The sequence below is a fragment of the Elgaria multicarinata genome, chromosome 5 (assembly GCF_023053635.1).
Source record: "Elgaria multicarinata webbii isolate HBS135686 ecotype San Diego chromosome 5, rElgMul1.1.pri, whole genome shotgun sequence".
NCBI classification, from domain to species: domain Eukaryota; kingdom Metazoa; phylum Chordata; class Lepidosauria; order Squamata; family Anguidae; genus Elgaria; species Elgaria multicarinata.
In genome coordinates, this window is record NC_086175.1 from 40368089 (window position 1) to 40394493 (window position 26405).

Sequence of the window (26405 nt, forward strand, 5' to 3'; positions counted from 1 at the left end):
GGTTGAGAGACAGAGAAGACTTGAAAGAATAAAGCAAAAACAGTCCCAACTACAAGAACTAATTCTTCAGGTATGGTCAAGGAATGTTTGTCTGCCTTAACAAATCAAATTGTATTGCTATATCAGTTCTCTGTTGCATTAAATGAGTTGATCTGCCACTGAAGCATTCATTTGATCCCCCATAAATCAGTAACTGAAATGGCTTTAGGAATAAGGAGATAATGATTTTAATTTGTTTAGTTTTAGCAATAACCCACAACATGGTTTTAAATTCTTTGTTATTATCAGCTTGTTATATATAATCTTATTTGATGCTGCTTTTATTGTATGTTGAATTGTTTTTATTTTTTTAACTGTAATTTGCAATGTGGTGGTTGTCCTAAAAGGTGGCCTAGAAATAAATAATAGAGAAGTAATTATCTGGAACAATTTCAGGGGATTTTTAGGTTCTCATTTCTCCAGTGTGTTTGAGGTGGCAGGTTTTTTAGGTTAACAAACTACCTCCTCTTGGTTACCAGGTGGGATATCTATCTATGAAATGATCAGTGAAAAGAACTATGCTGTTAACAGGCAGCATGGTTCTGACATCACTCATAGTTGAGTTGTGGAAGCCTTTTTTTAAATAAATAAATAAAACAACACCGCCCCACCTCCCACAACTTTCTCTCCTCCCACCCCCTGCCAACTTTCTCCATCTTATACAAGGACTCAGGCTGTAGTATACATATACCCCACTGCTTGTGGAGACAGCGTTATTGCAGACATCTTTCTTCTTTTCAGCACTCCTTCCCACACTTTGCTTCCCTTCCCCTCTTATGGTGGGAAAGGTTTTCAGACATCAGGCAGGGAATACGCAGGAGCATTAGTACTCATACTTGAATTTCCTTGCCATTGGAAATTTGTTACCCTAAGTGACCATCAAGGCTTTGGGCAACCAGTGGCCCTTCTCAGGATTCAGAAGAGGGAAGAAACTCCATGATAACTGACATGAAAAGAGCTCAACACCTCATGCAAGTCGAGGGTCATCCATCACTTTGCAACGGCTTGCAAAGGAATCTACGCCAGTGTGCTAGAAGATGGTATTGTGGGGTGGGGAGATCCTCAATTAAAAATTATCCACTGACAGTTTTGTGTATTTAAAGGGGCATCTGGCCAAGATGAGCATAATTTCATCTGTACAACAACTCAACAGAGATGCGAGTCATTGGGTCTGACCTTGGGGTCAGATTCAATTTGCAATTTACTCAGTTTTGTTTATCATAGCCAAGAAAAAACAAGAGATTCTGGACTGCACATAGCATGGTGGCTGAAATGACACTTTTGGGTAGAAATTCTTTGATCCGTCTAGCTGTGATTAAACCACAAAGACTTCCTGGCCTTAGTGGACCTTTCAGAAGCCTACCTCCATATTCCAATCTGACTTGCGGGAGATTCCTTTTGTTTTGCTTATGTGAGGAAGAATTTCTGATATTGGGCTCTCCTGTTTGGACTTGAATCAGCTCCACAAGCTGTCACGAAGTTGCAGGTAGTGTTGACCTATCCACACATACGCACTCTACTGATCAGTTTGACCAGCTTCCAAAAGGAAATCCAGAAGCACAGTGAGGAATCAACAGTTCAGCTACACGTCAGGATATCTACATAAACACTTGGCAGGACAAAGTGTCCCTGTTGCAGGAGAGGAGGCAACAGATCTAGGACTTGATCACAGTGGGTTTTTTTGGTCAGCCACTCACAACTATCTGACTTTGGCACAGCTTATATGCATGCTTGTATCTTGTGGTGATATGATTCCTTGGGTAAGGTTCCATGCCAGGCCTCTTCAGAAGTTTTTATTTCCCTTCCAATACCAGATTGTCCACTATGCCAACTGTGCCTTTCCTTTTCTGTATCTATGCATGAGGAATTTTGATGGTGGCTCGATCTGGCTCCATGATTCTGCTAACTACTAACTCTGCTAACTACCATGGATGACCCTGACTTGGGGCATACATTTTCAGGATGCAATGTCCAAAAGGTCATAGTCAAGGTCCAAAGCCAAAATTAGCATGAATTGTCTGAAATGTAGGGCATAAGATTCCTCAGATTCTCCTATGAACTGCTTTGACTTCTTTGGCTTTATTTATAACTGCTTGCATAAAGGTTTAGCCATAATTGCTACAAATAACTGTTTATAAGCTGAGTGGTGGAACTTTTCCCTCTTCTGCTTTCTATGTTTTCCTTCTTGCACATTGATTTTTTAAAATTTGTACTTACTTTTTATTTTACTTTTAATTGTCCAGGCTTGGTTCACTTTGCAGGGGTTAATCCTCCCCCTCCCCTCCCCAAAGGTTCTGGGCTCCTTGTGAGCGCTGAAGGGAAGCTCTTCCCCATAGTATCTATTTTTATATGAATCCCGCCTGGTAGCAAAGGGGAGGCTTTCCCTTAAACTAGGATTAAGTTGCAAAGTATGTTTTCTTCTAATGTTCAGAAAACCCAGATACCCTGATTTTTTTAAAGCAAAAAGTCACAATTGTTTCACTATTCGTAAGAAAAAAGTGAACTTGTGTGTGTTTAAATCCCTTAACAGCAAATTGCCTTCAAAAATCTTGTTCAACGAAATCGTCAAGCAGAACAACAAGCAAACAGACCACCAGCTTCTAATTCTGTTATTCACTTGCCATTTATCATTGTGAACACCAGCAAGAAGACTGTGATTGACTGCAGTATTTCTAATGACAAGTAGGTTGTTAGTAGAAGAAGTGTTTCCTTTTGTTTTTGTGAACACAGTGGGGGGGGTGTCGCTGAAAATAAGGAATCATTTTTATAGTATTGACAAAGTCTGGGATGCAAATGTACCCATTTTGATGGGCAGTGGCATTTTCAGGATAATCAGTGGGCCTCTTTAACGAACAAGTGGCAGAGGTGGTAGATTGTGCAAGCTAAGGGGGGAAAAAAGTCCTCTGCTCAGACAAGCAAGCCAGGCCACATGCCAAATACAATATTGTACAGGAGTCAGGAGATCTGGGTTCTAGTCCCCACTTAGCCATGGAAACCCACTGGGTGACTTCGGGCCAGTCACATACTCTCAGCCCAACCTACCTCACAGGGTTGTTGTTATGAGGATAACATGGAGAGGAGGATTATGTACACCACCTTGGGTCCCTTGGAGGAAAAAAGGTGGGATATAAATGTAATAAATAAAATATATGCATTTAGTAACTATAGGGAATAATAATTCGAGTTAAGGCTAAGGAAAAAATAAATACCTTCTTGTAGATTTTGTCCCATTTCTTCAGACTATCCTAATTGTCTCCACTGTGTCCTCCTCCCCACGGTATGGGTCATGTCTTTGGAGCTAGTGGAGTAGATGGGAAGTGATTTCCTTAGAACATAAGATGTACCATGTTGCATCAGACCAAGGATCCATCTGGTCCAGCACTCTGTTCACACAGTGGCGAGCCAGCTGACGACCAGGGACCAACAAAGCAGGATATGGTGCAACAGCTCCGTCCCACCCATGGGAGGGAATAGTTTTAGTTGCCATTTTCCTTACTTTTTCCAGCTCTATAATATTTCTTTTTAGGTGTGGGGACCAGACCTATGCCCAATATTCTAAGTGTGGTCGCACCATAGATTTGTATAAAGGCAGTTTTACTCTCAATTCCTTTTCTTATAATGCCTAACATGGAGTTTGCCTTCTTTACAGCGGCCACACACTGGGTGGACATTTTCATCAAGCTGTCCACCACAACCTTAAGATCTCTTCCTTGTTCAGTCACTGCCAGCTCAGATCCTATTAGGTTATACTTGGTTGGTTTTTTTTGCCCCAACATGCATCACCTTACATTTGTTTGCATTGAACCGCATCTGCCATTTGGATGCCCACTCTCCCAGCTTGGAGAGATCCCTTTGGAGCTCTTCACAATCCCTTTGTGTTTTAATAACCTTAAATAACTTGGTGTCATCGGCAAACTTGGCCACTTCACTGCTCACTCGTAATTCCACATCTTATGAACAAGTTGAAAAGAATTGGTCCCAATAACAATCCCTGTGGGACCCCACTATTTACTTTCCTCCATCAGGAGAATTTACTATTTATTCTTATTCTCTGCTTTCTGTTGTTTAACCAGTTACTGATCCATAAGAGGACCTCTCCTCTTATTACACGACTGCTAAGTTTGGTCAGAACTCTCTGGTGAGGGACATTATCAAAAGCCTTTTGGAAGTCAAAGTAAACAATGTCCACTGGATCACCCCTGTCTACATGTTTGTTGACACTCTCAAAGAATTCTAGAAGATTAGTGAGACAGGACTTCCCTTTGCAGAAGCCATATTGATTCTTCTTCAGCAAGACCTGCCCTTCTATATGCTTACTAATGTTGTCTTTAATATTGCTTTCAACCATTTGCCTGGAACAGATGTCAAGCTAATCAGCCTGTAATTTCCTGGATCCCCCCTGGATCCCTTTTTGAAAATTGGTGTTACATTGGCCATCTTCTATTCTTCTGGTACAGAGGCTGAGCTTAGGGACATGTTGCATATTTTTATTAGAAGGTCCACAATTTCGTTTTTGAGTTCTTTGAGAACTCTAGGATAGATAATATTCAGGCGATTTATTTGCTTTGTGTTTGTTGATAAGTTTGAGAACTTCATTGTTTGGCACCACTATTTGCCTCAGTTCCTCAGACAACCTTCCTGAAAATATCAATTCAGGTACAGGCATCTGTCCTGTATATTCTGCAGTGAATTCTTATGCACAGAATTCATTCAGCTTCTCTGCAATCTCCCTGTCCTATAATAATAATAATAATAATAATAATAATAATAATAATAATAATAATAATAATAATAATAATATATTTCTTACCCGCCTCTCCAGTTGGTTCGAGGTGGGGAACAACAGCAAGCATAAAATACATGAAATACTGATTAAAAACATAGTATACTTATACAGTGTTAAAAAACATCCTAAAAGCATACTAAGGAAGGAAAGGAACCTCTCGTGCAAGCACTGTCATTACTGACTCTTGGAGGGACGCCAGCTTTCGCTGATGTTTTCTTGGCAGGCCTTATAGCGGGGTGGTTTGCCATTGCCTTCCCCGGCCGTTATTACTTTCCCCCCAGCTAACTGGGTACTCATTTTACCGACCTCGGGAGAATGGAAGGCTGAGTCGACCCGAGCCGGCTGCCTGAAACCAGCTTCCGCTGGGATCGAACTCATGCCGTGGGGAGAGTTTCAGCTGCAGAAACTGCTGCTTTACCACTCTGCGCCACACGCTCTAAAAGCATACTAAAAGTATCCTAAAATTCTACTGGATAGGCCTTAACTCCGATATCATCCAATGGTCCAACTGCTTCCCTAGTTGGTTTCCTGCTTCTGATATGTTTAAAGAATTCTTTATTGTTGGCCTTGATAATGTGGTCTTCAAAATGTTTTTTGCATCTCTTATTGTTTGCTTGCATCGCCTTTGTCTTGTGCTCCCTTTTATTTTCCTCACTTGGGCAAGACTTCTGTTTTTTGAAGGAAGCCCTCTTTTTCTACAATAGCTTCCTTGACACTGCTTGTTAACTATGCTGGTGACCTCTTGGACTTGGTGCTACCTTTCCTAACCTGTGGAATACATTTTAGTTGATCTTCTACTATTGTGCTTTTCAGTAAGCTCCATGCATTTTGCAAGGATTTAAACCTCTTTATTCCCCCTTTCAACTCTCTTTTCACCAGTTCCTTCATTTTACAGAAGTTTCCTCTTTTGAAATCAAATGTGACTGACTGTGTTGGACTTCCTGGGCAGTTTTCCACTTAAATATATATTGAATCCAATAGGACTGTGGTGACTGTTACCGATTGGTTCAACAATATGTACATCTCATATTAGGTCCTGGGCAACACCACTTAGGATTAAGTCCAGGGTTGTTTCTCCTCTGGTCTGTTGCAGGACCAACTGTTCTAGGGCACAGTCATTTAGGATATCAAGAAATTTAACCTCTTTGTCATGGCTGGAATATGCATTTATCCAATCAATGTGAGGATAATTGAAGTCACCCATTATTACACTTACTCGTTTGGAGGCCTCCCTGATTTTGTTTTCCTTTCATGCTGATTGGCTGGATATGAATGTTTAAAATAAAATTCAAGGATCAAAACATATGTTTATTTAAGACTGTCATGTTGGCTCAGTTTCCCCAAAGCCAGGAAATTAGAAGCTAAGGCTGATGCTTTAGCAGTATTTTATATGATGTTCTAATTTTGATGGGATTATAGCTTGTTCTGTGGTCTGTGTTGCTGCTTCAATAGCAATTTCTGTAGGGCTCTTCAGAAAAACTGTTGCCAGTGAAACGAGTGCTGGCCTAGATGGGACTGATGATCTGACTGTATAAGACAGTTCTGTATATCAATAAAATAGTTGAGACTGTTATTACGTCTTAAAATACAGCACAGAAACTATATATTGCTGTCAAAATATGTGATATCTTAACATTGCATTTCGATAGCAGATAAGCTTTCCATACATATGTGCATAGCTTAACAACCAACTTCCACTCACTGCCTGCAGGTTTGAGTATCTATTTAATTTTGATAATGCATTTGAAATACATGATGATATAGAAGTGCTAAAGCGCATGGGAATGGCTTTTGGGCTGGAATCTGGAAGTTGCTCAACAGAGGACCTAAAAAATGCAAGGAGCTTGGTTCCCAAAGCTCTTGAACCATATGTGACAGGTAAGGTTCCATGAAATACTTTTTTTATATATTTGAAATATTGAGAAGAAAACAAACTGCTGTTGGAACTTGACACAATTGCAATGGATAATGCTATATAACTGCTTTGCATTATAGAATAATAATTGGGTGTGAGAAGGCAAAGTCTCTGATCTGTACAGCTGCTTAAGCAAGACATTTATTGAGAAAAAGTCCTCCTTTTTCCTAAATGACTGCAATAATTTGCTAGTCCAGTAATTTCCAAATCACTTGGCAGTCATTATGAACATGCAGCAGCTAATCATGTAAGATCTGATGCAGACCATTCTTTCCAATGATTGCAGAAATGAACAGTGTTTTAAAGTGTTAAACACTTGTCCTTACTTGGTGTCAAAGAAGATTGCAGAATGGCAGACTGTTGTAAATATAAAAGGACTGTTGTCTGACTGGAGTGCATGCCATAATGCTCTCCAGGTGTTTTGAACTACACCAAGTAGCCTGATCATGATACCAGTGGGATGAACAAACACATCACCTAACTGTAGTGTAATTTCTGTAGTGTAATTTCAGGGTCCGGGAATTAGGTAGACGGCCTTTGGGACTCCTCTGTTCAAAGCTGTCACTGGAGGCCCAGGTAGCCTCGGCGGCGAGGAGTACTTATGGCCCACTATGACTGTTCCTGGACCAGAATAACCTGGCAACTGTAGTGCATGATCTCAAAATATCTTGATTAGACGACTGCAATTCTCTCTTTGTGGAGCTTCCCTCAAAGACAGTCTGGTAGCTGCAGTTGGTGCAAAATGCTGCTGTCCATGCATTATATCAGGACCGAAGTATTTTAAGAATCACCTTCCCCGGTACTGACCATCCCAGGATTTAAGATTGCCCATGGAAGCTGTGCCCTTGAGAAATGTGTGGGGCAGAGTCCTTTCAGTGGCACTAGCTATGAAATTACCTTCCCATAAAGATTTTGCTGTCCCCATGCAGTTGTCATTTAGGCACTAGTTAAAGGCTTTCAAGGAATACGCAAGTGCTCTATTTGTTTTTCAGTTGATTGTGTTGGTAGTTCTATTGTATGTGTGTATATGTATGTGTGTGTGTGTAGAGTAATTATTTTAATGTTTATGTAGTGTACTGTTTTATATAGGTTGTTAACTGCCCTAGGCTCTTTGTGAGGAAGGGTGGGAAATTATAAATAAATACATCTAGGCAGAGAGCATACTGGCCCTTCCTCCTGACCTGACACAACAAACAGTTCCCTGAAAGATGCTGTATAAACAGAGAAATCAACCCATAAAGTTTACCCTCCCCAGCAAAAGAAAAGAAAACACAATAACTGTCAAACTCCTGAAGGCGACTCATCAAACTTTAAACTCCTGTAAATGAGCCATGCCCATATCCTCTCTACCTCAAAATTGGCATGGACCATCCTCAAACCTACCTCTCCTACACTGTCAAGTTTCAGATTAATCCTTTGGGCTACCCCCCCCCCCTCCAACTTTCTGGTTATAATGACAGGATAAGATTTGTCTGACTCACCCTTAACATAGCAATTTAGGGCGCAATCCTATAGCTGCTAGTCACTGTCTAGATGTTTTCTGGGAACCAAGGTTGGAGCCAGGGTTTTCCAGAAACCATGCTCCCTGCCCCCTCGTAACCAATGTGGTTCTCAATGTCCCAGCAATGTCTCCATGCTTGGAAATGGAGTGGGGAGTGGAGGAAGCAGCCTCTTATGCACTGCATGCCCTTCCCTCCCCAAAGCCACGGCAAGACAGGCAAAATCACTCATCTAGCCAAAAATGCAGGGTGCCCAGTACATGGAGACAGGGATTGCATCTGTGCTCTTGCCATTCTGCATTGGATAGTTATCAGCCTTCGAGTTCAGGGGGCTGACAACTATCTGCATTGGATTGTTTCCTTAATTACTATAATTCTGACATCAATAAATCGGATTCACTTTTAACATCATCATCGTCATATATTTATTTATTTGTTACCCGCCTCTCCCTCTGGATATGATTTTCATTGAATTAAAATTACCACAATTTAACTGTTGGAGATTGAATTATCTACGTTTGCATAGCAAAAGGAAGCTGTCATTTTAATCTTTTCCCCATCTCTTCTGTAGAATTGGTTTCCCTTATTAAAATATATTAGGCCTATTATAATGATACAGTTCCTTTCAAATTTTGCCTATGTGATTTTTATCTTTCCGTTTTACCATGCTAATTGTTGGCATGCACTTTTAAGATTGATCAGTGTATCCTATATTTTAGTGGGCATTAGAAGAGATAGAAGTAAAACACATCCTTGCGATGGGTATTTGTATATTAAACTATGAAATACATTTAACAAAATATCTATTGGATTAGACTTGCATTCGTAAATAATGAATGTTGCAGAATTCATAATGCTTCTTGTTTTACAGAAATGGCTCAGGGATCAATCAGCAGTGTGTATGTCTCATCCTCATCAGGTTCAGCTTCAAATGGGACGAGATTTTCAAACAGGTTAGATCTGATTGCTCTTTATGTTTAAAATCTATCTACCCATTACAAATCTAATGTCACTTTACACATACTAGGACTGCAATTATTAATCAGTCAAACTTTTAATCAACTAAAAAGGTGTTCACAATTAATGGGATAGCATTTTTTAAAATGTAAGTTGTTTTTTTATTTTTTATTTTCTACAATACTTAAACATACAACATACAATTAAAAGAAAACAACATACTACATAAATGTTGAATAAATGTTGAATACATAATATCATATCTAAATAACATAATCAAACTTAACATATGAGTGCACCCCCCACCTCGGGATCTCATTCCTGATTCCAAAATCTCATACTTCCTTCTGCTGGCAGTTTCCCACTTCCCTTAGAAAACACAAATATTAGGAACTGTTTCCAAATTCCTTCAAAATCATTTGTTTTAGCTATACCTCTTCTCCATTTAATATTACAAGTCAATTTGTCATTTATAGCTATGTCCCATACTTCTTTATACCATTCTTCAATAGAATATTCCCCTTGAATCTTCCAGTTCCTAGCTACAATCAATCTTGCTGCTATCAGCAAATTCGTTATCAATTCCTTACTTTCTTTTTTACATTTTAAATCTTCAAATAGTGACAGTAATGCAACTTTTGGTGTTCTTTCTATCTTCATTCCCACAATTTCTTCAATCTCCGAAAACACCATCTTCAGAGTTAAGTTGTAAGTTGTTTTTTTAAAAGGTAGGTGGCAAGCACAGTCTTAAGAGAGAATTCCCCCTTTGTCTTCTGAGATGATAAAGTTTGTTTCAGAACTATTGTACTTTCCCACTTGAAAATTTAACCAATAGATAAATTTATATTTAAACTGTGAAGATAGCAGGGCCTGTGCCAGAAAGATCCTGTTCAAAGCACAAAAATACCCGAAGTCCAGCAGTGAGGTGCCACACATTGACTGGGTTTGTATGATCAACAGGGGAAAGTTGTTTTCCCCAACAGTTGTTTGACCGACATTCCCCTAATTATCTGTGCCATATTGTGTGGTGAGGATAGCTTCTATCCCACCCTACAATTCATGGCTTGCAGAAGGGGTGAGAAGTTACTGCCTCGCGCTGAGCGTAGATGACAACCTGCAACATGGTGTGGGTAGTTAGATCACGTGATCAGTGGAGATGGGGGAAACAACCCATACTACGTTCTTTCTCTTGCTGATTGTCTGACTGCAGCCATTATCTAAAAGAGTGAGTCAAGTAAAAGATGTAGCAAATGGGACTGAAAAGAGAGGCTTGAAGCAAACTGGATACAAGGAAGTCTTGGACAAAAATGGGTTGCTGGTGGCTAGTGGTTTGTAAACCGCCCAGAGAGCTTCAGCTATGGGGTGGTATAGAAATGTAATAAATAATAATAATAAAAACAAGGTGTTAATGGATTTGAAATTGGGTCATAGGAAGGAATAGTTTTGGATTGTAATATAGGGTACTGCAGTTAAAAGTAAGTACCTTTTTATGGCAACAATTAAACTTGATTAATGCTTGGTAGAGGTGGTGGCATCAGGAAACTTTGATTTTTTTGTTGGGCAAATAAAGACTGGATTTGGATGACACAATAGTCAACAGCTGATTACATTGTCTATGGTAGACTAAATAGTCCATTGACTATTGTGTCGTCTGTCAGTGAAAAACCACACCACAGTTGGTTATTTCCTGAAACAACCAATGCAAATTATCAATGCTGTGCAGAGCTGATTATCTGCACAACCGATTATTGTGTCTTGTGGCAGGCTCCACTGATTATTTCCCATGTCTACGGAGTCATGAGGCAAGAGCAGCAGAAACCCCTGCTGCTCTTGCCCAGCAGGGCTCTATAGGCAGGGGAAATAATCCCATCCGGGGAGTGCTTGGGGAGCCGCCAATCGTGCAGTCCCTTGGTGGGGCACCATGATCTGCAACTCCCCACGTCCTTCCCAGAACAGGCATGTGCCATCCCTGGGTGGGGAGCCGCCAATCGCGGCACCCCACATGTTCCCAGGGATGTGCACATCCCTTTCCCCCACCACGGAGGGAAAATGCTGGTGTCAGGGGATGCCAGGAACTTTGCAGTAAACACAGTTTGTTGCTATGCCGAGGGTGGCGGGGTGCAGATGTTGTCAGGAGAGACTTTCTTGACAGCATCTCTCTCCGCCCTTCGCATAGCAACAAATGGGGAAGGAGGCATTGCAGAGGTCTATCATCCCCTGACCGGGAATAGTATCCTCCCGCAATGCCTCCTTCCCCATTTGTTGCGAGGCCAGGGTGGAGAGAGCTGTCAGCATATCTCCCCACCCTTGGCTGTGCAACAAATGGGGAAGGAGGCGGTGACATGGAGCGATGTCATCTCTTGTCAGGAGATGAGATCGCTGCACACTGCCTCCCCTTTCCTGGTGGGGCCATAGAAACAAGGATGGGGGAAGCCATAGCTGTGGCTGCCCCCTTCCTTGTTTCTATGGCCCCTGACGGGATGATATCACCCCGCGCTTCTGCCTCCTTCCCCGGCAGACAGATCTTCTCCTCCTGGTTCTGGCTGCAGCCCAAGCGCGACATGCTAATAGTCATCTGTGGAGCGGGCTACAAAGACAAGGTTAGCTATTGTGTCGTTCGAATACGCCCCAAATCTCATTTAAAGACTGCTTAGATTTCTAGAGAAAATATTTCCCCAAGATGTAAATTTTGCTACTTGGTCTAGCTACTTGTTGTGGGTGAGGGAGGACGCATGAAAGAAGACACAGACACCAGAGCATTGGGTATAACTAGGGCCTCTTTATTGAATAATTCTGTTAATCCAACCCTCCCCGGATCTGAGTGTGACAGTGCGGGAATCTCACATCTACTCAGGCCTACTGCCTGCCAAAGGGCGAGCCACTCTCCAGGCAAGAAGCCGTTTCACCGGCTCCCTGCCTGTACGACACTCTGAGAGTGTGGAGAGACCATCCCACTGCACCCCCCGCCCACTGCCATAAGGGACAGTGGGTAGATGCAGTCAGTATGGTCTCCAACTGCACGCCATAGCCTGACTCGCAAGCCGCACAACCCCGAGGAGCAGGTCCTCTGGCTATGCAGCTCACCGCCCAGGGTGCCAGTGGGCTCACCGTCCCTGTCCTGGGTTTAGATTCCCGCACCTTCCTGCTCACAAATTAACCTACTTATAACCCAGATCGCCCTAACGCTCCTAGTATGAAGTAGGCGAAAACCACATTGTGGGAAAAATTCCTACTTAACCCTCCTTCCAAAAGGAGCAGCTGGCTAATCCCAAACTAGGAACGGGCGGGAGGGAGGGAGCTGAAAAACCGAAAGAGGCCGAGCCTCGGGCGGTGCGGCTTTTATAGCCGCGGCCCCGCCCCCAGCACACGAGGCTCGCACACTGAGCCATGTGAGCTCTTGCTCCTTTCCAGCCCCTCCCAACCCACAACCGTTGCTTTCCCGCCCAAACTTTCAGTTGGGCGGGAAGCATATTTTTTGTAGTAGGAGTTCAAAAGAACTTAAAATCCAAAGGACAGATGTCTTTGTTGTACTTGTTTATTCCTTTTAAGAATTTCAGTAGTTATATCACTTTTTAGTAACAATATTCCTTGCTCGTAATCTCTAGACATTTACATGTAATACAATCCTTTTTTTCCTCTTATAAAATCATTTGGCAATATCCAGTGCTGCCACTCAACTTTTGCCATTGACATAGCACTAGCCAGGTGATCTCTAGTGCAATGCCAACAGCATATGCTGGCACTATAGGGTATTGCTGGGTTTCCTACTATAGGCTTACTTGGTCCTTGGACTGTGATGGATCTTCGGAATGACAAATTCACTGAGACGGTGATGTGCTCTACCAAGTGCTGCAAAATCTCCCAATGTAGGTTCCTGTGGTGATTGCTCTTCTCTCCCACGCATCCAATTTCACCTCTACCTCCAGCAGCTGCGCATTGCATCACTACAGCTAGCCGATCTCATTTTTCTTTTGGCTTTTTGGTTCCTTCCTCCCCCCTCCCCTCTCAATGTCTCACATACACACAGAGCTAATTGGGTGATTGCTCCTGTATTCTCTTCTCCCCCACTCCAGATGCTTTTACAGCTGACAAGCCCAGGTCTTCTGACTCCTAACACCTGAGGCCTTCTTCAGTAACCCAGATCACAGCAGCTGGCCCACTGCTAAAGCAAACAAGGCAAAGCTAGAGAATCCATGCTGACAGTGAGCTGCTATAGTAAAAAGAGAGGGAGGGTGAATGATAGAGAGAGGTGGAGAGCCACACTTGAGGTGATTGGGAGCTGCCAATGGGCCTTGCAACTAAGAACACTTACTGCATCCAATCTGGAAAAACCTCTAAATGATTTCACACTGATGCAAACTGAAGGAAAGGGAATGAGTACATCAAGGATTGTTGGGAAGTTAGTCCCAGCTTATCCTGATAAAGACTTTTCTTTTGCCATTGTGCATAAAAAGGCACAGCAATTACATGGTCCTTGTTGGCAGTCTTGCCAGAGATATGGCGGGGCTTAGCCCCAGGGTTCTGCCGGCTATCTCTCACTTAACGTTGTTGCTTTACAACATTTACAATGTTGCAAAAGTTTTATATTTTGAAAGATAAAGCAATTAAAAGCATCAGTGTAATTTACTTCTGTTTCAGTGATTATTCAAATGGAGGAGATGGGATGTTGGCTACAAGTTCCAATGGATCTCAGTATAGCGGCTCCAGAGTAGAGACTCCAGTGTCTTACGTTGGGGATGACGACGACGATGACGACGACGACTTTAATGAAAACGATGATGATGACTGATATTGTTTGCATTTAGACTTTTTTTAATGGTAAAATTCAGCAAGCTTCAGGAATAAATTCTAGGAAGAGAATTGTCTAAAATTGCCCCATCAAGGAGATACTGGTAAGAGTCCTGAATTTAGAAATTGCACCTCTGATAAAGTAAAAAAAAATGTTTGTTTTTTATGTAGATTTTTTTACATGTGGTGAGGATGTGTGTGTTGATACCAGTGTGTTAATGCAGAACTTTTATTTACTCTTGCTTAGGATTTTTAACTTGAAGGAAAATGCATTTTGCCCCTAAGTGTTGTTGCTAAGTTTGAAAATGTAGCCACATTTAATGGAAAATAAAATCTGTCCACCTGTCAAAAATGCATACACTTGAATGGCATTTTATTTAGAGTGCATTTAGGTGACACTTCGTACTGAAGCATAGCAAAGAAATGTAATATCTTGCTGATCATGCAGTCCAAAGAAACAAACAAAAAAGCCTCTTTTTAAATGTTAGTTTGCGGAAAGTATGTGGATTTATTTCCCTTTTTAAAATTATACTGATCATTGTAATCCCATCAAATTTATATATTGTGTTTGCTGAATGTTAGAACATATGAATTACAATTTTTGGCAAATGTTTACTGCCAGGCTGGCTCAGCTGTAAAAATGTCTTGAAGGTTTAGAGTGAATTTTGCTTATGATAAAAATTTGCCTGATTTCTTACAGGTAGATTTTGAAAACAATTTGTTATATAGTGTTTACATACCTATAAGTCTATCATATAAAAGACGTACTGAAACAAATGTTTATATTTGTTTCTTAAACATCTTCCAGTAATCTATTATAAAGTTGAAATTAAATATAGAGAATGTTTTATGTTTAACTCAAAATTTGTCAATCACTTTTAATACTTCATTTTTTAAATAAAAAAAAATCAGGGCAGGTGGTAGTCTTTTTAAATTTATTCACAAAGAATTAACTGCACAAATACTGTCAGCTGCCTGTTATAAGACAGTAGCCTTTTTATTGAAACACAAATAAACTTTTCTGTAATATTTTATGGAATATAAGCAGTTTGTTTTACTTGTTCAATTGTGGCACTATTAGTTTTTATTAATAAAACGCGCGTGGGCATTTTTAACAATTTGTTTCTCTAATCAAGATTATTTTCACATTTGTTGCGTGTTGGTTGACGTGTCATTTGATTCTTCAGTTTGGAAGAGTCTGAGCTCTTTAAATAGGTAAGTAGGTAGATATTTCTCTCTCTCTCTCTCTCTCTCTCTCTCTATATATATATATATATATATATTTATATATCAGTGGTGAGAGACAACGTAACAGCATTGCGTTCATGAGCTCTAAATCCTTAAGAGAATACATCTGATCACTGAAATGTGTAAGTGAATATATTTTAGAGATAAGCCTGAAATAAAAGGAAGGTTTAGTAAAAACAAAACAGTAAATGATTCACAAATGATTCATTTTTAAAAACAGTTACTGTGAATTGTATTAAGATGCATCTAATTCTAGAAAAATATATTCTGTTATAGTGTTTCTCTTGAACTCTTGAACTCATATGCTTATGTCAGCTGAAATTGCCTTTTCTTCTATTTTGACATTTGCTCAGGGCGCAAATACCTGTGTATCTGTTCTGGGAATTCTGGCAATCCCTAAGCACCATCAGAAATCCAGTGCACTTTTGTGTGTGCATGAGAGTAGGGGAGTTGCTAATTTTCTCGCCTTCACACCTTCACACCTCCTTCTGCCACCCACACCACTCTTGTTCTTCAAACTCATGGAGTTCATTTTGGGGGCATTTGAGAGACTGCAGTCAAGGTAAAATCAGCTTCCCCTGCATTCTTGAATGCACTTTCCACTTACAAGTGGGGATCTCTTTATTGGTGCCTTTTATTTAAAACATCTCTCCACAGCTTAGGGCAGCTTAAAGAAACAATAACAATTTAAAAGTACAAATATATCAGTGTAATAAAAGTTTAATGAAAATAAATCAGTACTACAAAAGAGTTTTTTTAAAAAATTAGAAATGAGCTAATCCAACATTGATGGTCCACTTGTGCTATTAATATACCACTAGCATAAGTGACCTCTAGCAATATGCCATTACCTTAAACTGGCTGAGTAAACCTATCGCACCAGCTTATGCTATTGGCGTACTACCAGAGGTCACTTATGCTAGAGGTGTATCAATACTGCCCTTTGAGTGTTACACTTATGGTAAGGTAGTTCCTCTAGTGTAGATGTGAGAAACCAGCTTACTCGCTTAAGCGCACGCGCGCAAGCATATAATGTAGACACGTGCCACCATTCGAGTTTTCAGCTTGTGAGCTTGCTGATTGCCACTGTTCATTTTGAAGTTTTTGGCCCAACATCGCTACACTAAATGCACCTTAAAACGTGCTTAGTAGCTGCCATTCTTCATCTCGCAATAGATTTCTATTTTATTTATTTACAGTATTTGTATACCGTTCCATATCTAAGACAGGTTCTAGAGTGCTGAGGTCTATTAAGGTTTCTGCTAAACAAAGTTACTATTTCCAAAACAACACTAATATATAAACTATTCAAAATCTAAACCATCCCACTTTTTCTGTAAGCCGAATATGGCTTTAGATATTTGTTTCAAACAGCAGCTCCTCCTTCTATGCCTATCTCATCCCTGCTCCATGGCAGATCAAACTTGAAACGTGTGTGTGTACTGATGTTGTTTGAAACTTGTTGTGTGTTCTGTTGTGGTATAGGGCAGGGTGTGTGTGTGTGTCTCCTGTTCAAATTTAAGAAATAAAAAATCCCACAAGTCATGCCCAAAGTAGTGTTCCCCCCCCGCCAAAGTGTATTACGGTGGACAGTTGCACAGGTAATTAGTTGTATTAGTTTTACTACTTTTTAATATTTCTGCAGTTTATATATAGTTTTATATTAAGTGGTTTTAAACACCTCTAATGAAATCACACCAACATCGGTATATGTTTAGTAAACCTAGTGTAACTTGGTGGTGTTGATGGGTAAGAGAAGATCTGCAATGAAGCACTATCTACAATACACACTGAAAGTAAGCTTTATACAGTACAGTATAACAGTGGTAACTAATTTGGGAGGACTTTGGGCTTTACACATTCTCTTATTTTAGGACTCTGTCAGCACACATATTTGCATTTAAATTGTATGGATATTCAAATAGAAATTATACAAATAACATAAAAAAATCCATAATACATACATATTATATTATGTGGTGTTTTTATGAACTCTTAAGTAGTTAACCAGTGCTGTTTTTTATATGAATTTTGAATTCCACTTTTCCTTCATATTGGTCATGAGGATTATCTGATGTAATTCCAGCACCAACAACTCTGCATACTATGATTACTTCTTCGTTAAGGGGAAAGTTGACAAGTTTCACTGCTACCAGTGGATTTCTGTAGGTAGGCTGAGATGGAAATAAACCCATAAAATGTTAATCATTCCACTATTTAAAATACCTGATAAACCCTTTAAAAGACTGAGCACAATTGTAGAAAAACATACCTGTGCTTTACATCCATAGTAGGGGAAATAGTGAAGGTTAAAAGTTCCATTTGGAGGATAATAATTTATATCCAGTGGGCTGGTACCATTCTGTTGGTCATAAGTAAGCCAAGTGTTAGCACTAACATATGAGGCAATATCTAGTCTTAAGGTATTCTGTACTGCAGCACATGAACTGGCAATTAGAGGCATGTAATATAATCACACTTCTCTATTACAGCTCAAACATGAGTGGAAATTTTATTGATTTGAACTGAGGTGAAAGTAGAACTCTGTTGAATAACATACCAGCAGAAGGGCAAACTGTATAGCATGCATATCATAGTATCTCTGCAAAGTACAGAAGGCAAGATGTTTAGTTTTGGTTCTTTGCTTGCCACTTTGGATGTGTAAGAAATAGTTGATATTGGATAGTATTAATATCTGCAATCCTGTCTAAACATTGACCTTTAGTGGAACCTCTGAGCAAACACACATACATTCTGGGCTGCACACGATGTGAATATAATAATTTCAGTACAAGAACCTTTAGCCAATGCATGCTTACCTGTGTTGTGCAGTTCACTCTTGGTGGTGCACTGACATTGCCAGGGAGAAAATGGATAATCTGTAATGTAGTAATTTTCTCATTAGCCACCACAATGAGAACTTTGTAAGCTAGCATCAATAGGCCTATGTAAATATATCCAGTGTATGCACATTAAGCAGGTGCAGAGATGTGACAAGCACATTTACTGGGTGGGGAGGATTCCACTCGTGCACCATATATAGGCTCTATACATTTGGAGCTTTGTGTGAGTCATCCCTCTAAGCTATTATGCTATACTAATTCTTATTATTTTGCTTTTATATATTGCATATCTTATTTGCAAGCTGATTTCCTGTTCTAGGATTGTTGTAGTGTTCTTGTTAGATGAGATGCTGTTAAAATAATATGACATATTTAGCATCATCTAACAGTGATCTAAAGCTATTTTTCATACCCTTTATAGTCCTACAGAACAACGAATGTGGAAAGAATAAGATTCAAGATTGTCAACATTTAGTTATTTATTTACAATTGTTTCTCAGCCACCTTCAAGAGTGGAACCTTCCTCAATAGTTTGAATTTAATAATATAATGTTGGCTAATAAATGCTTTAAAATATATTTGTGGTACTTACTCTGTTCATTTTTATTATTAAACATGGGCTTCTTTCCGGAAAACCAAAAGTGGGATCCACCGCAGCAGAGCAGTTTCCAAGCATATCTTGTGTAAATTTGCAAGAATGTTTTGTGTGATGTGGTGCGTCAAATGTCTTTTGTTTGAAGTACCCTTCTATTTCAGAACAGTCCTTATTTTCTTGTTGCTGGGTTTCATTATATGCTAAATGTGTTGATAAAAAAAATGGGGGAAATCAACTTTTATTTCCCATTAGGAAGTGGAAATATGAGAGGTAGCTGCAGTTACTCAGACCTTTAGATTTTGCCTAACACACTGATTATAGGGCTACCTTTTAAAGGATTGTTTAGAAACATCAATTGGGGCAGAAGGCCCTCCTATTAAAGGGGTGGACCAATATTTTCATGTGTCACCTGTTTTGAGGTATCTGCACTAGCTGCCAGTTTATTGCCAGAGCAATTTATTTATTTATTACACTTATATACCGCTCCCGTAGCCAAAGCTCTGGGCGGTTTACATAAATTCTAAAATTGAGATAAAAACAAGTATACAAAATTTAAAACTCTAAAACACAGAACATACACACATAAAACATTAAAAACCATTAAAAAAAACTAAACGTGGGTGAATTCAAAGTACTTGATTTTTAGTGCCCTATATCAGCCTTCCCCAACCTGAGTCCCTCAAGTTCCAGATGTTGCCTACAATTCCCATCATCCATGACCATTGACCTTGTTGGCTGGGAATGATGGGACTTGTAAGCAACATCAGGGAAAATCCAGGTTGGGGAAGGCTGTCCCATATAGTTTGGTTTCTAACTTGGGTTAATATATCAATGGAAATACAACCTGAGAACATGATTTCCCAGTCTTCTTATCCGAATTCATCCGAATTGCATTAAGATACTCTCTCCTCCAAAGGAAGTTTTCATATCAATTAGGAAATAATGTAATTTTAAAATAATGTATATGCGTGTTTATCCAAAAGTTTCAAAGCAATTCACAAATTAAAACTGTTGTTAAAATATGATTAAAATGAATTTAATAAAGCAGAAGCACAACCCCTATCCCTGCAAAAGCAGCCATACAGTAGGGTATAGTAGCAGCTGGCCAAGATTTTAATCAGTAAGTGCAAAGACAGCAGGGAGAAGGCTGTATTGACAAAGTTCTAGAGCATCAGAGCTGCTTCTGAGAAAGACCACCTCCTAGTAGAATCTCCACTAAGATGGAATTCCATGCAGGGTCTTAACAGATCTCAAATGGAAATGTGTTGGAGGGTGTAGTACTTGTACAGGAATACATTCTCAAGTTGTATTTCCATTGATATATTAACCAAAGTTGTGTTTTATTGAGCCAAATGGAGCGCTCTTAAGTACAACGATCATGAGCCCTTGCTTTCCAAACTGTTGAAAAATATTTTAGTTTATTATGCAACAGATTTTGGAGACTAAAGATGCACATTAGTTTGTGCTTAAGAGTGTTCCTGAGTAGGAATTTGTGAACCTGAAGATTTCCTCCCATTTATTTCCCTAGCATGAATCCCCTTAGAGCATCCTTCCCCAACCTGGTGCCCTTCAGAGGTTTTGGACTTCCAAGTCCAAGCAGCCTTTGCCAGCAAGGCCAATGATCGGAATCCTGGGAGTTGTCCTAAATATCTGGAGGGCACCAGGTTGGGAAAGGCTACTTTAACTAGTATTTTGTCTCAAACATGTGCTAAATTCTAAAAATTAGAAACGCTGACTGGAGAGCTAGAGCTTTGTTTATAGTTAATTCCAGAATATCTCCACTGACTTAGCTGTAGTTCCAATAAGCGAAAAAGATAAGAATTGCAATCCAAAGTACCTTGAGTGCCAATTGTGGTCTATCTGTGTAATGGCCTTATCATATTTGCTGTTTTTCATTGAAGAAAGCCAATTTTCATACACTTTTTGGTGATGCTACAGGACAGATGCTGCTGCATGTTGAAAATTCACTTCTGAGGTTCATAATCTTTGAAAGTTTGTCTCTGCTTTAGTTAACATTAGCGATAGAACTTTGAGTCCAAGTTCTTTATTGCTATATTTTTGGTAAAGAAATTATTGGGTCCTAATTTTTAAAATACTGTTACCCTCAAAAATTGTAGGATCTTCCTTTCTCCTGGTATTGCTTAGTAAAACTCACTCAGTAAAATTTTTCTTTTTGTCAAAGAAAATATTTGTTCATCCAAAAAGAAAAAAAATCATTCTTGCATTTCTGCAGCCAAAACCAAATTCAAGATGACTTGAGTAAACAACACCCTGTCAAATTGTTGGTTTCCCTCTGCCTATAACTAGACCGTCTTTATTATAAGACTCACCACCTTTACCTGAAAGAAAGTTTTGAAGAATTGTAACATAAGGACTCCAGGACTCCTTTTCAGAAATACTGTAATAAATTTCCAGTCCTTTTTCTCCATATACATCAGGTCGTAATGTCACCCCTTTGTTGAAAGAGCAGTTAAAAGTACAGGTGCAAAGAAGAAGAAAAGAAATAATTCCATTATAGGTTTATCTCAGTTTAATTAGACTAAATCTATGGGGTAGAAGTAAAACTTGTAAATGAAAAGTCCCTATTCCGAAGGATTACTAGAAGTCTTTCACAAATGTACGTCCCTTACATTAATTCTAGAGACAACCTGTTTTGGACATTTCTTGGTTTGAGAACTGAAACTTAACAAAGAATTCTAGTATTTTTCACTTAAACCTCAGTTAGGAAAAAGTAATCTCCACTGTTTCTGTCTTCATAACCATGCCCTCCCTACTAAATATAATAAATGATGATGGGCATTTGTCAAGGAAACAGGTAGTTGATCAAACTTTTTCAAGAACATCCACACTGGGCTCTAAAAACAGTTTTTAGGTAATATCTGATAATATATTTAACTACTCAGAAGTAAGGTCAATGGGACATATAGGTAAGTGTGTGTAGGATTGCAGTCAGTTACTGTTTAACGAAGTGGTCATAATACTCAACTAAAAGGATAGAGGGCATATCATGGCTTCCATCTCACAGTATTTTGTCAGAAAAGTAAGATTATGTATGCTACAAAATCTCACCTGTTACCCCTAAAATTTAAGTATAAAAGGAATGTTGTCAATTGTACACTTTTAATATAATGGGCAAAAATGTGATAGCACCTGGTGATTTTAATCGATCTTGGTAGTCCGGTGTATATGGATCGAGTGTCTTCATTAAAGAATATATACCAAGTGCGAATAGCCCAGTCATCACCACGTAGAATGCAACATAGTAAAGACTGATCCATACTATAAAGAAAACACAGGTTAAACTTTCTTAACTTTTATAAAGCAGGATATTCAGCATTGTCATCCTTGGGCAAATAATGATATTGTGCAGCAATCAATTACATGCCAAAAGTAAATGAAGAACAAAGGGTCCAAATTGTATTAGTTCTTTGAAGGCCTGTCAGCACAAGATGGGTCCTAACACTGAAATAATCACCCCTGGAAATCTGTATATGTTTCTTGCGCATAGTTATTATGACCTATACCATACAACTAAACATATGAAAGTAAAATAATTCAACTACTATGTAAAGACTTTGTGGAGGTCTCCAATGCTAGCTTTCAGATCAGAGAAATTTACTGCTTAAAATTTGTTATTTCAAGAATAAAAAAAAACTAAGCAAGATGTCATGTGTTGAAATCTAATGGGGAAAGTGAAGTTTTCTGCTTCACAAGTCATTTGAGCTGGAATAAAATTGTATGTGTGTATATGCATACTAAACCTAACACAAAATGATGTCCAGTAACATATATCAAAAGTCATCACACATTATTACAAAACATTTTCCTTCATGAGTTGTAATTTGCAGATTAATTTTTTTTTTACAAATAATATCCAATATACTACTCTAGTCATGCCCAAACCATTGGGTGTACCTTGCTGAATTTTCTATCTCCCCCCCCCACCTGTCTAAACAGCCCACCCTGTGCCATATTGCAAAACAGCACTGTTCAGATGACATGCTAACTCACGGTTAAGTATTTTGAGCTAAACATTATGGCTTAGAACCATTCCTAACGATGGTGGCTACATAACCACAGTTTAAATTCACTAACGATTTGCAGCAAAAGAGTTAACAGCCTAACCATGGCTTAGTGTGTTTTCTGAACAGGCCCTATATTTGAAACATCTTTCATAAAGAGCTTTGCCATTCAACGTGGGGGGGGGGGAGTGACTAGTGAGCACATTCCTTGGGGTCAAAGAACAGGTGCTGTAGTTCTTTGGATCCAAACAAAAGAGAATATTTTTTAAAATGTGTTTTTGTTTCCTTCCACAGACTAGCATTTCTAGGGGGCCTTATAGTAGTTCTCCATTCTGATCACATTTTACACATCCAATTGCCTCATTGTCAATTATCTTTTAAGTAATTTATATCAACCTGTATGCTAAGGCAGTATAGTCAATGAGTTTGCAGACTGGGGTTTAATAAGTAATTTGTAACTTTTCCAGGCTTGAACTAAGAAGTATCGTGGGTAACTCTCTTCATATTTATATACAGCATTTTGTTAACACAAAATTTTAATCATTCAGAAATGCCAAAAACAAATTCCAACAGCACAAAAACTCCAAAAATCACATTCTCATTGATGTTGTGACCACATACCCCAGTTAATCAACGTTCTTCCCATTAACTGTCCTGTTTCTGGATTCCATAAGAAACGTTGGAAATTTTCCATTCTTTGGCTACAGGTCTTCTTTTCGTTCAAAGTTGCCATTTTCCCTCTGCCTGAAAACTAGGAACTCCTGAAAATAAGCTCTTCAGCTGGTGCCCAAAGAGCAGACCAGGTAACACTTTTGGTTTTATACCCTTTTCGCCTGAAGGTCAGACAGATTATATCTATCATGAGCAAAAGTTGATAATGGAACCTCCCACACTACCTTTTTTCTTTTAAAAAAAATGACTGTTGATAAGCAAAACATTCAACTGGGTAGAGAAAACTAATTGCTATCAAATGTCCTTTTTTCCTGCTTGCCTTGTTACGTATTTTGCACAGAACTTGTACATTCAACACGATAGGTGTTATCAAAGTTGATACAATTCAAATACCCTGGATAACCCACAAACATCGTAGCTACTCTGCTTTGTAGATTTTCTGACAACGAACTTGTACAGGTACTATGCTGGACAGAATTTTGTTCACAATTTCTTAGAGCAATTTGATCCTTAAGCAAGAATTTATCGAGACAATTAGCAGTGTCATCTGCTAATGCTGGTAGCTTCTGAGCATTAACCTAGTGAGATTTGTTGTGATGAGGGGGCCTAAGGGACCAGGGAATCATAGCAAGCCAAAGTAAATAAAAGGTAGCCTAATGCTGCAATCTTATGCCCGTTTACCATGGTCTAAGCCACATTAAACTCAACAAGACTTACTTGAGTAGATATGTATAGGAATTGTGCTGTAGGATGCTTAAATTTAATTAATTTTATTAATTCATGAGTAATAGAGTAGAACAGAATCTGCATAGTTTTTCTTATATTTTCATAAGGGCTAGAAACTTATTTTTGAAATGAAGGCTGAAAACTCAGAAAGGGGGGTTGAAATATCCATAAAAGGGCCAGTGATCTGATTTGCACTGCTCATGGCTAACAGCACAGAGTCCCATCCCCATGTAATGGATAGGAGATAAGCTTGTTGCAGGTACAATACTTGCATTCTCTCCTGCTCTGTTTAAATGTAATTGTGCAATGGAATGGGTGGGAGTGCACAGAATTCAGGGGGTCAAATAAAAAAAAAAGGTTAAAAAATGAACTGTAGGGAAGGGATAGGTTTCTTGCATCCCATCTCATTAACAGCTGTTCAACTATTGCTACAATAAGTCATCTGGAGAAGTCTTCCTGACTGGGTTCAGACAACACAATAACCAACAGTGGGTTAAATAGTTAATGGTTGGTTACTGTGTCATCTGTTGGGACTTTTTCACACCATTTTTCATGAAATAACCAACACTGTGCAGAGTTGATTATTTGAACAACTGTTGGTTATTGTGTCGTGTGTCAGGTACTGTTGACTATTTTCTTGCATGCAGGTGGTTACTTTTGGCGACTACAGAGTCCCCTGGCCAGAGCAACCAAAGCGGTGGCTGCCACTTTAGTTCAGCGGGCAGAACTTACAATGGCTGATGGGATACCAATGGGAGGATTGGGGGGGGGGGGGAGAGGGCAGGGAATTAATAGTCAACTCAATACTGGCCTTAATCCATACATAGCTGACTACAATCGTGAGAGGAGTACCCCCTCAATCAGCCATGGAGTTGACTATTAACTCACTATTGACTCCTGTGTTTCCAAACACAGCCCCTGAGTGTCTTATGGGTGCCATCTCTCAGACATAGGAAGGGGCTGTGTGGCGTCACCAGCCTCTATGACGTCTATTATTAAACCACTCCTTCACTGCCACCACCCTATTCTTTATCTTCTAAAAGAATGAGCGAATAATAAACCTTTGTGTGTGAGTGTGTATTGTCCACCTGAAGTAACACATATGACTGAGCAGACATGGTTGCTAAACAAAATAATAAAGTTTATTCACATAGAAAAAGATTTTAAAAGACACTTTAAGATTATTCTACTTTATCCACATACATCTACGTCCCTCAACCTCCCAAGGAATACTAACCACTTCCAAATCCTATAACTTCACTTTCCTAATATCCAGAAACAATCCTCTACTAAACCTGACTAAATAAATAAATGTTAGGTTCCTTTAGCTCTAATTTTATTAACCCTAATCATTTGGGCCTCCCTCACACACATCTCATGGCAATAGGTGTTTAGGGTATATACAAATTGTGAATCTGCATTGTACTTTGGATCTGGTTCTCTTCCTGTGGTAGTGTATCAGGAGGAAAAGCTATGGAGCTTTTTCAAAGATCTATCATCAAATATTCACCCTAGTGTTGGTTCTGTGTCCTTGCATATTCAAAGTCATCTTGAAATACTTTCAAGAATTTGTCCCTGTTATTTTTTTAAATATAAAGAACTTTATTAATTCAGTGTTGTGTTTTAGCCACCCAAATTCTTATTTCAACTTTTTGTTGCTCTTACATCACATTTTCATTTCTGCACCTTGCTTATATAGGAAATACCTGTGCATGCTCACGTGAAGGATTTTGTCATGGCTCTTAGGAGGTGTCTTGCACGTAATATTCTTTTGTTGTACTTTGTAAATTATTTGAACATGCTGTTTACTTTTCATTTTGCTTTCTTGTCCTTGGGCTCTCCAGGGAGATGAAGGACAGCGAAACTTCCATGTGAAGGTTACTGGAGGAATTCTAGGAGAAAGTACTGAAGGTGGGGGGAGGTAACAAGCACCAAATATACCCATCAGGTCTTTGCTTCTGGTAAAATTTGATAGCATTGCAAAGTCAAAACTGTATAGGTGAATCAAAAGCTTTGCTAGGTCCTTAAAAGAGACAGGCCCCACCCCATATGCATACCTGGCCAGGCAATTCATGGTTGGCACCTGTCTGGGCAGGCCAGGAACTGGAGTGACTTGGCAGTGGCCATTCACAGACTGAGGCCAGGCCACGTGGGCAAAGGCCTTACATAGGCCCCAAAGTCTTGCCTGAAATCTCATGTGATTTTACAAAATCTTGCAAGATTTTGACAAAGTTTCACAAGACTTGACAAAACTCTGAGACTTCAGGCAAGACTTGGGGAGGCTTATATAAGTCCTCTCCCTATGAAGCCTGGAG

The 26405-nt window shown here is 39.4% G+C and overlaps 2 protein-coding genes across 6 annotated transcripts in view; one reads left to right on the plus strand and one right to left on the minus strand.

Annotated features, from left to right (window-relative positions):
- Positions 1 to 14340, plus strand: part of TFDP1 (transcription factor Dp-1) — a 33753-nt gene extending 19413 nt beyond the window's left edge. For all 5 annotated transcript variants that reach the window (XM_063126169.1, XM_063126172.1, XM_063126171.1 and 2 more), the window contains exons 8-12: positions 2 to 70; positions 2570 to 2721; positions 6537 to 6703; positions 9111 to 9192; positions 13835 to 14340. In XM_063126169.1, coding sequence (XP_062982239.1) covers positions 2 to 70; positions 2570 to 2721; positions 6537 to 6703; positions 9111 to 9192; positions 13835 to 13985 — 621 coding nt within the window. In that variant the 3' untranslated portion in view covers positions 13986 to 14340. The remainder of the gene's footprint in view (position 1; positions 71 to 2569; positions 2722 to 6536; positions 6704 to 9110; positions 9193 to 13834) is intronic.
- Positions 14341 to 17235: 2895 nt separating this feature from the next.
- On the minus strand, positions 17236 to 23425 carry ATP4B (ATPase H+/K+ transporting subunit beta). Its single transcript, XM_063127665.1, has 7 exons — positions 23314 to 23425; positions 21821 to 21949; positions 21010 to 21123; positions 18668 to 18870; positions 18052 to 18111; positions 17505 to 17594; positions 17236 to 17406 (listed from the first exon to the last, which is right to left on the minus strand). Exons 1-7 carry the CDS (start codon positions 23423 to 23425, stop codon positions 17236 to 17238), a joined length of 879 nt encoding a protein of 292 aa, XP_062983735.1.
- Between the last annotated feature and the right edge of the window lie 2980 nt (positions 23426 to 26405).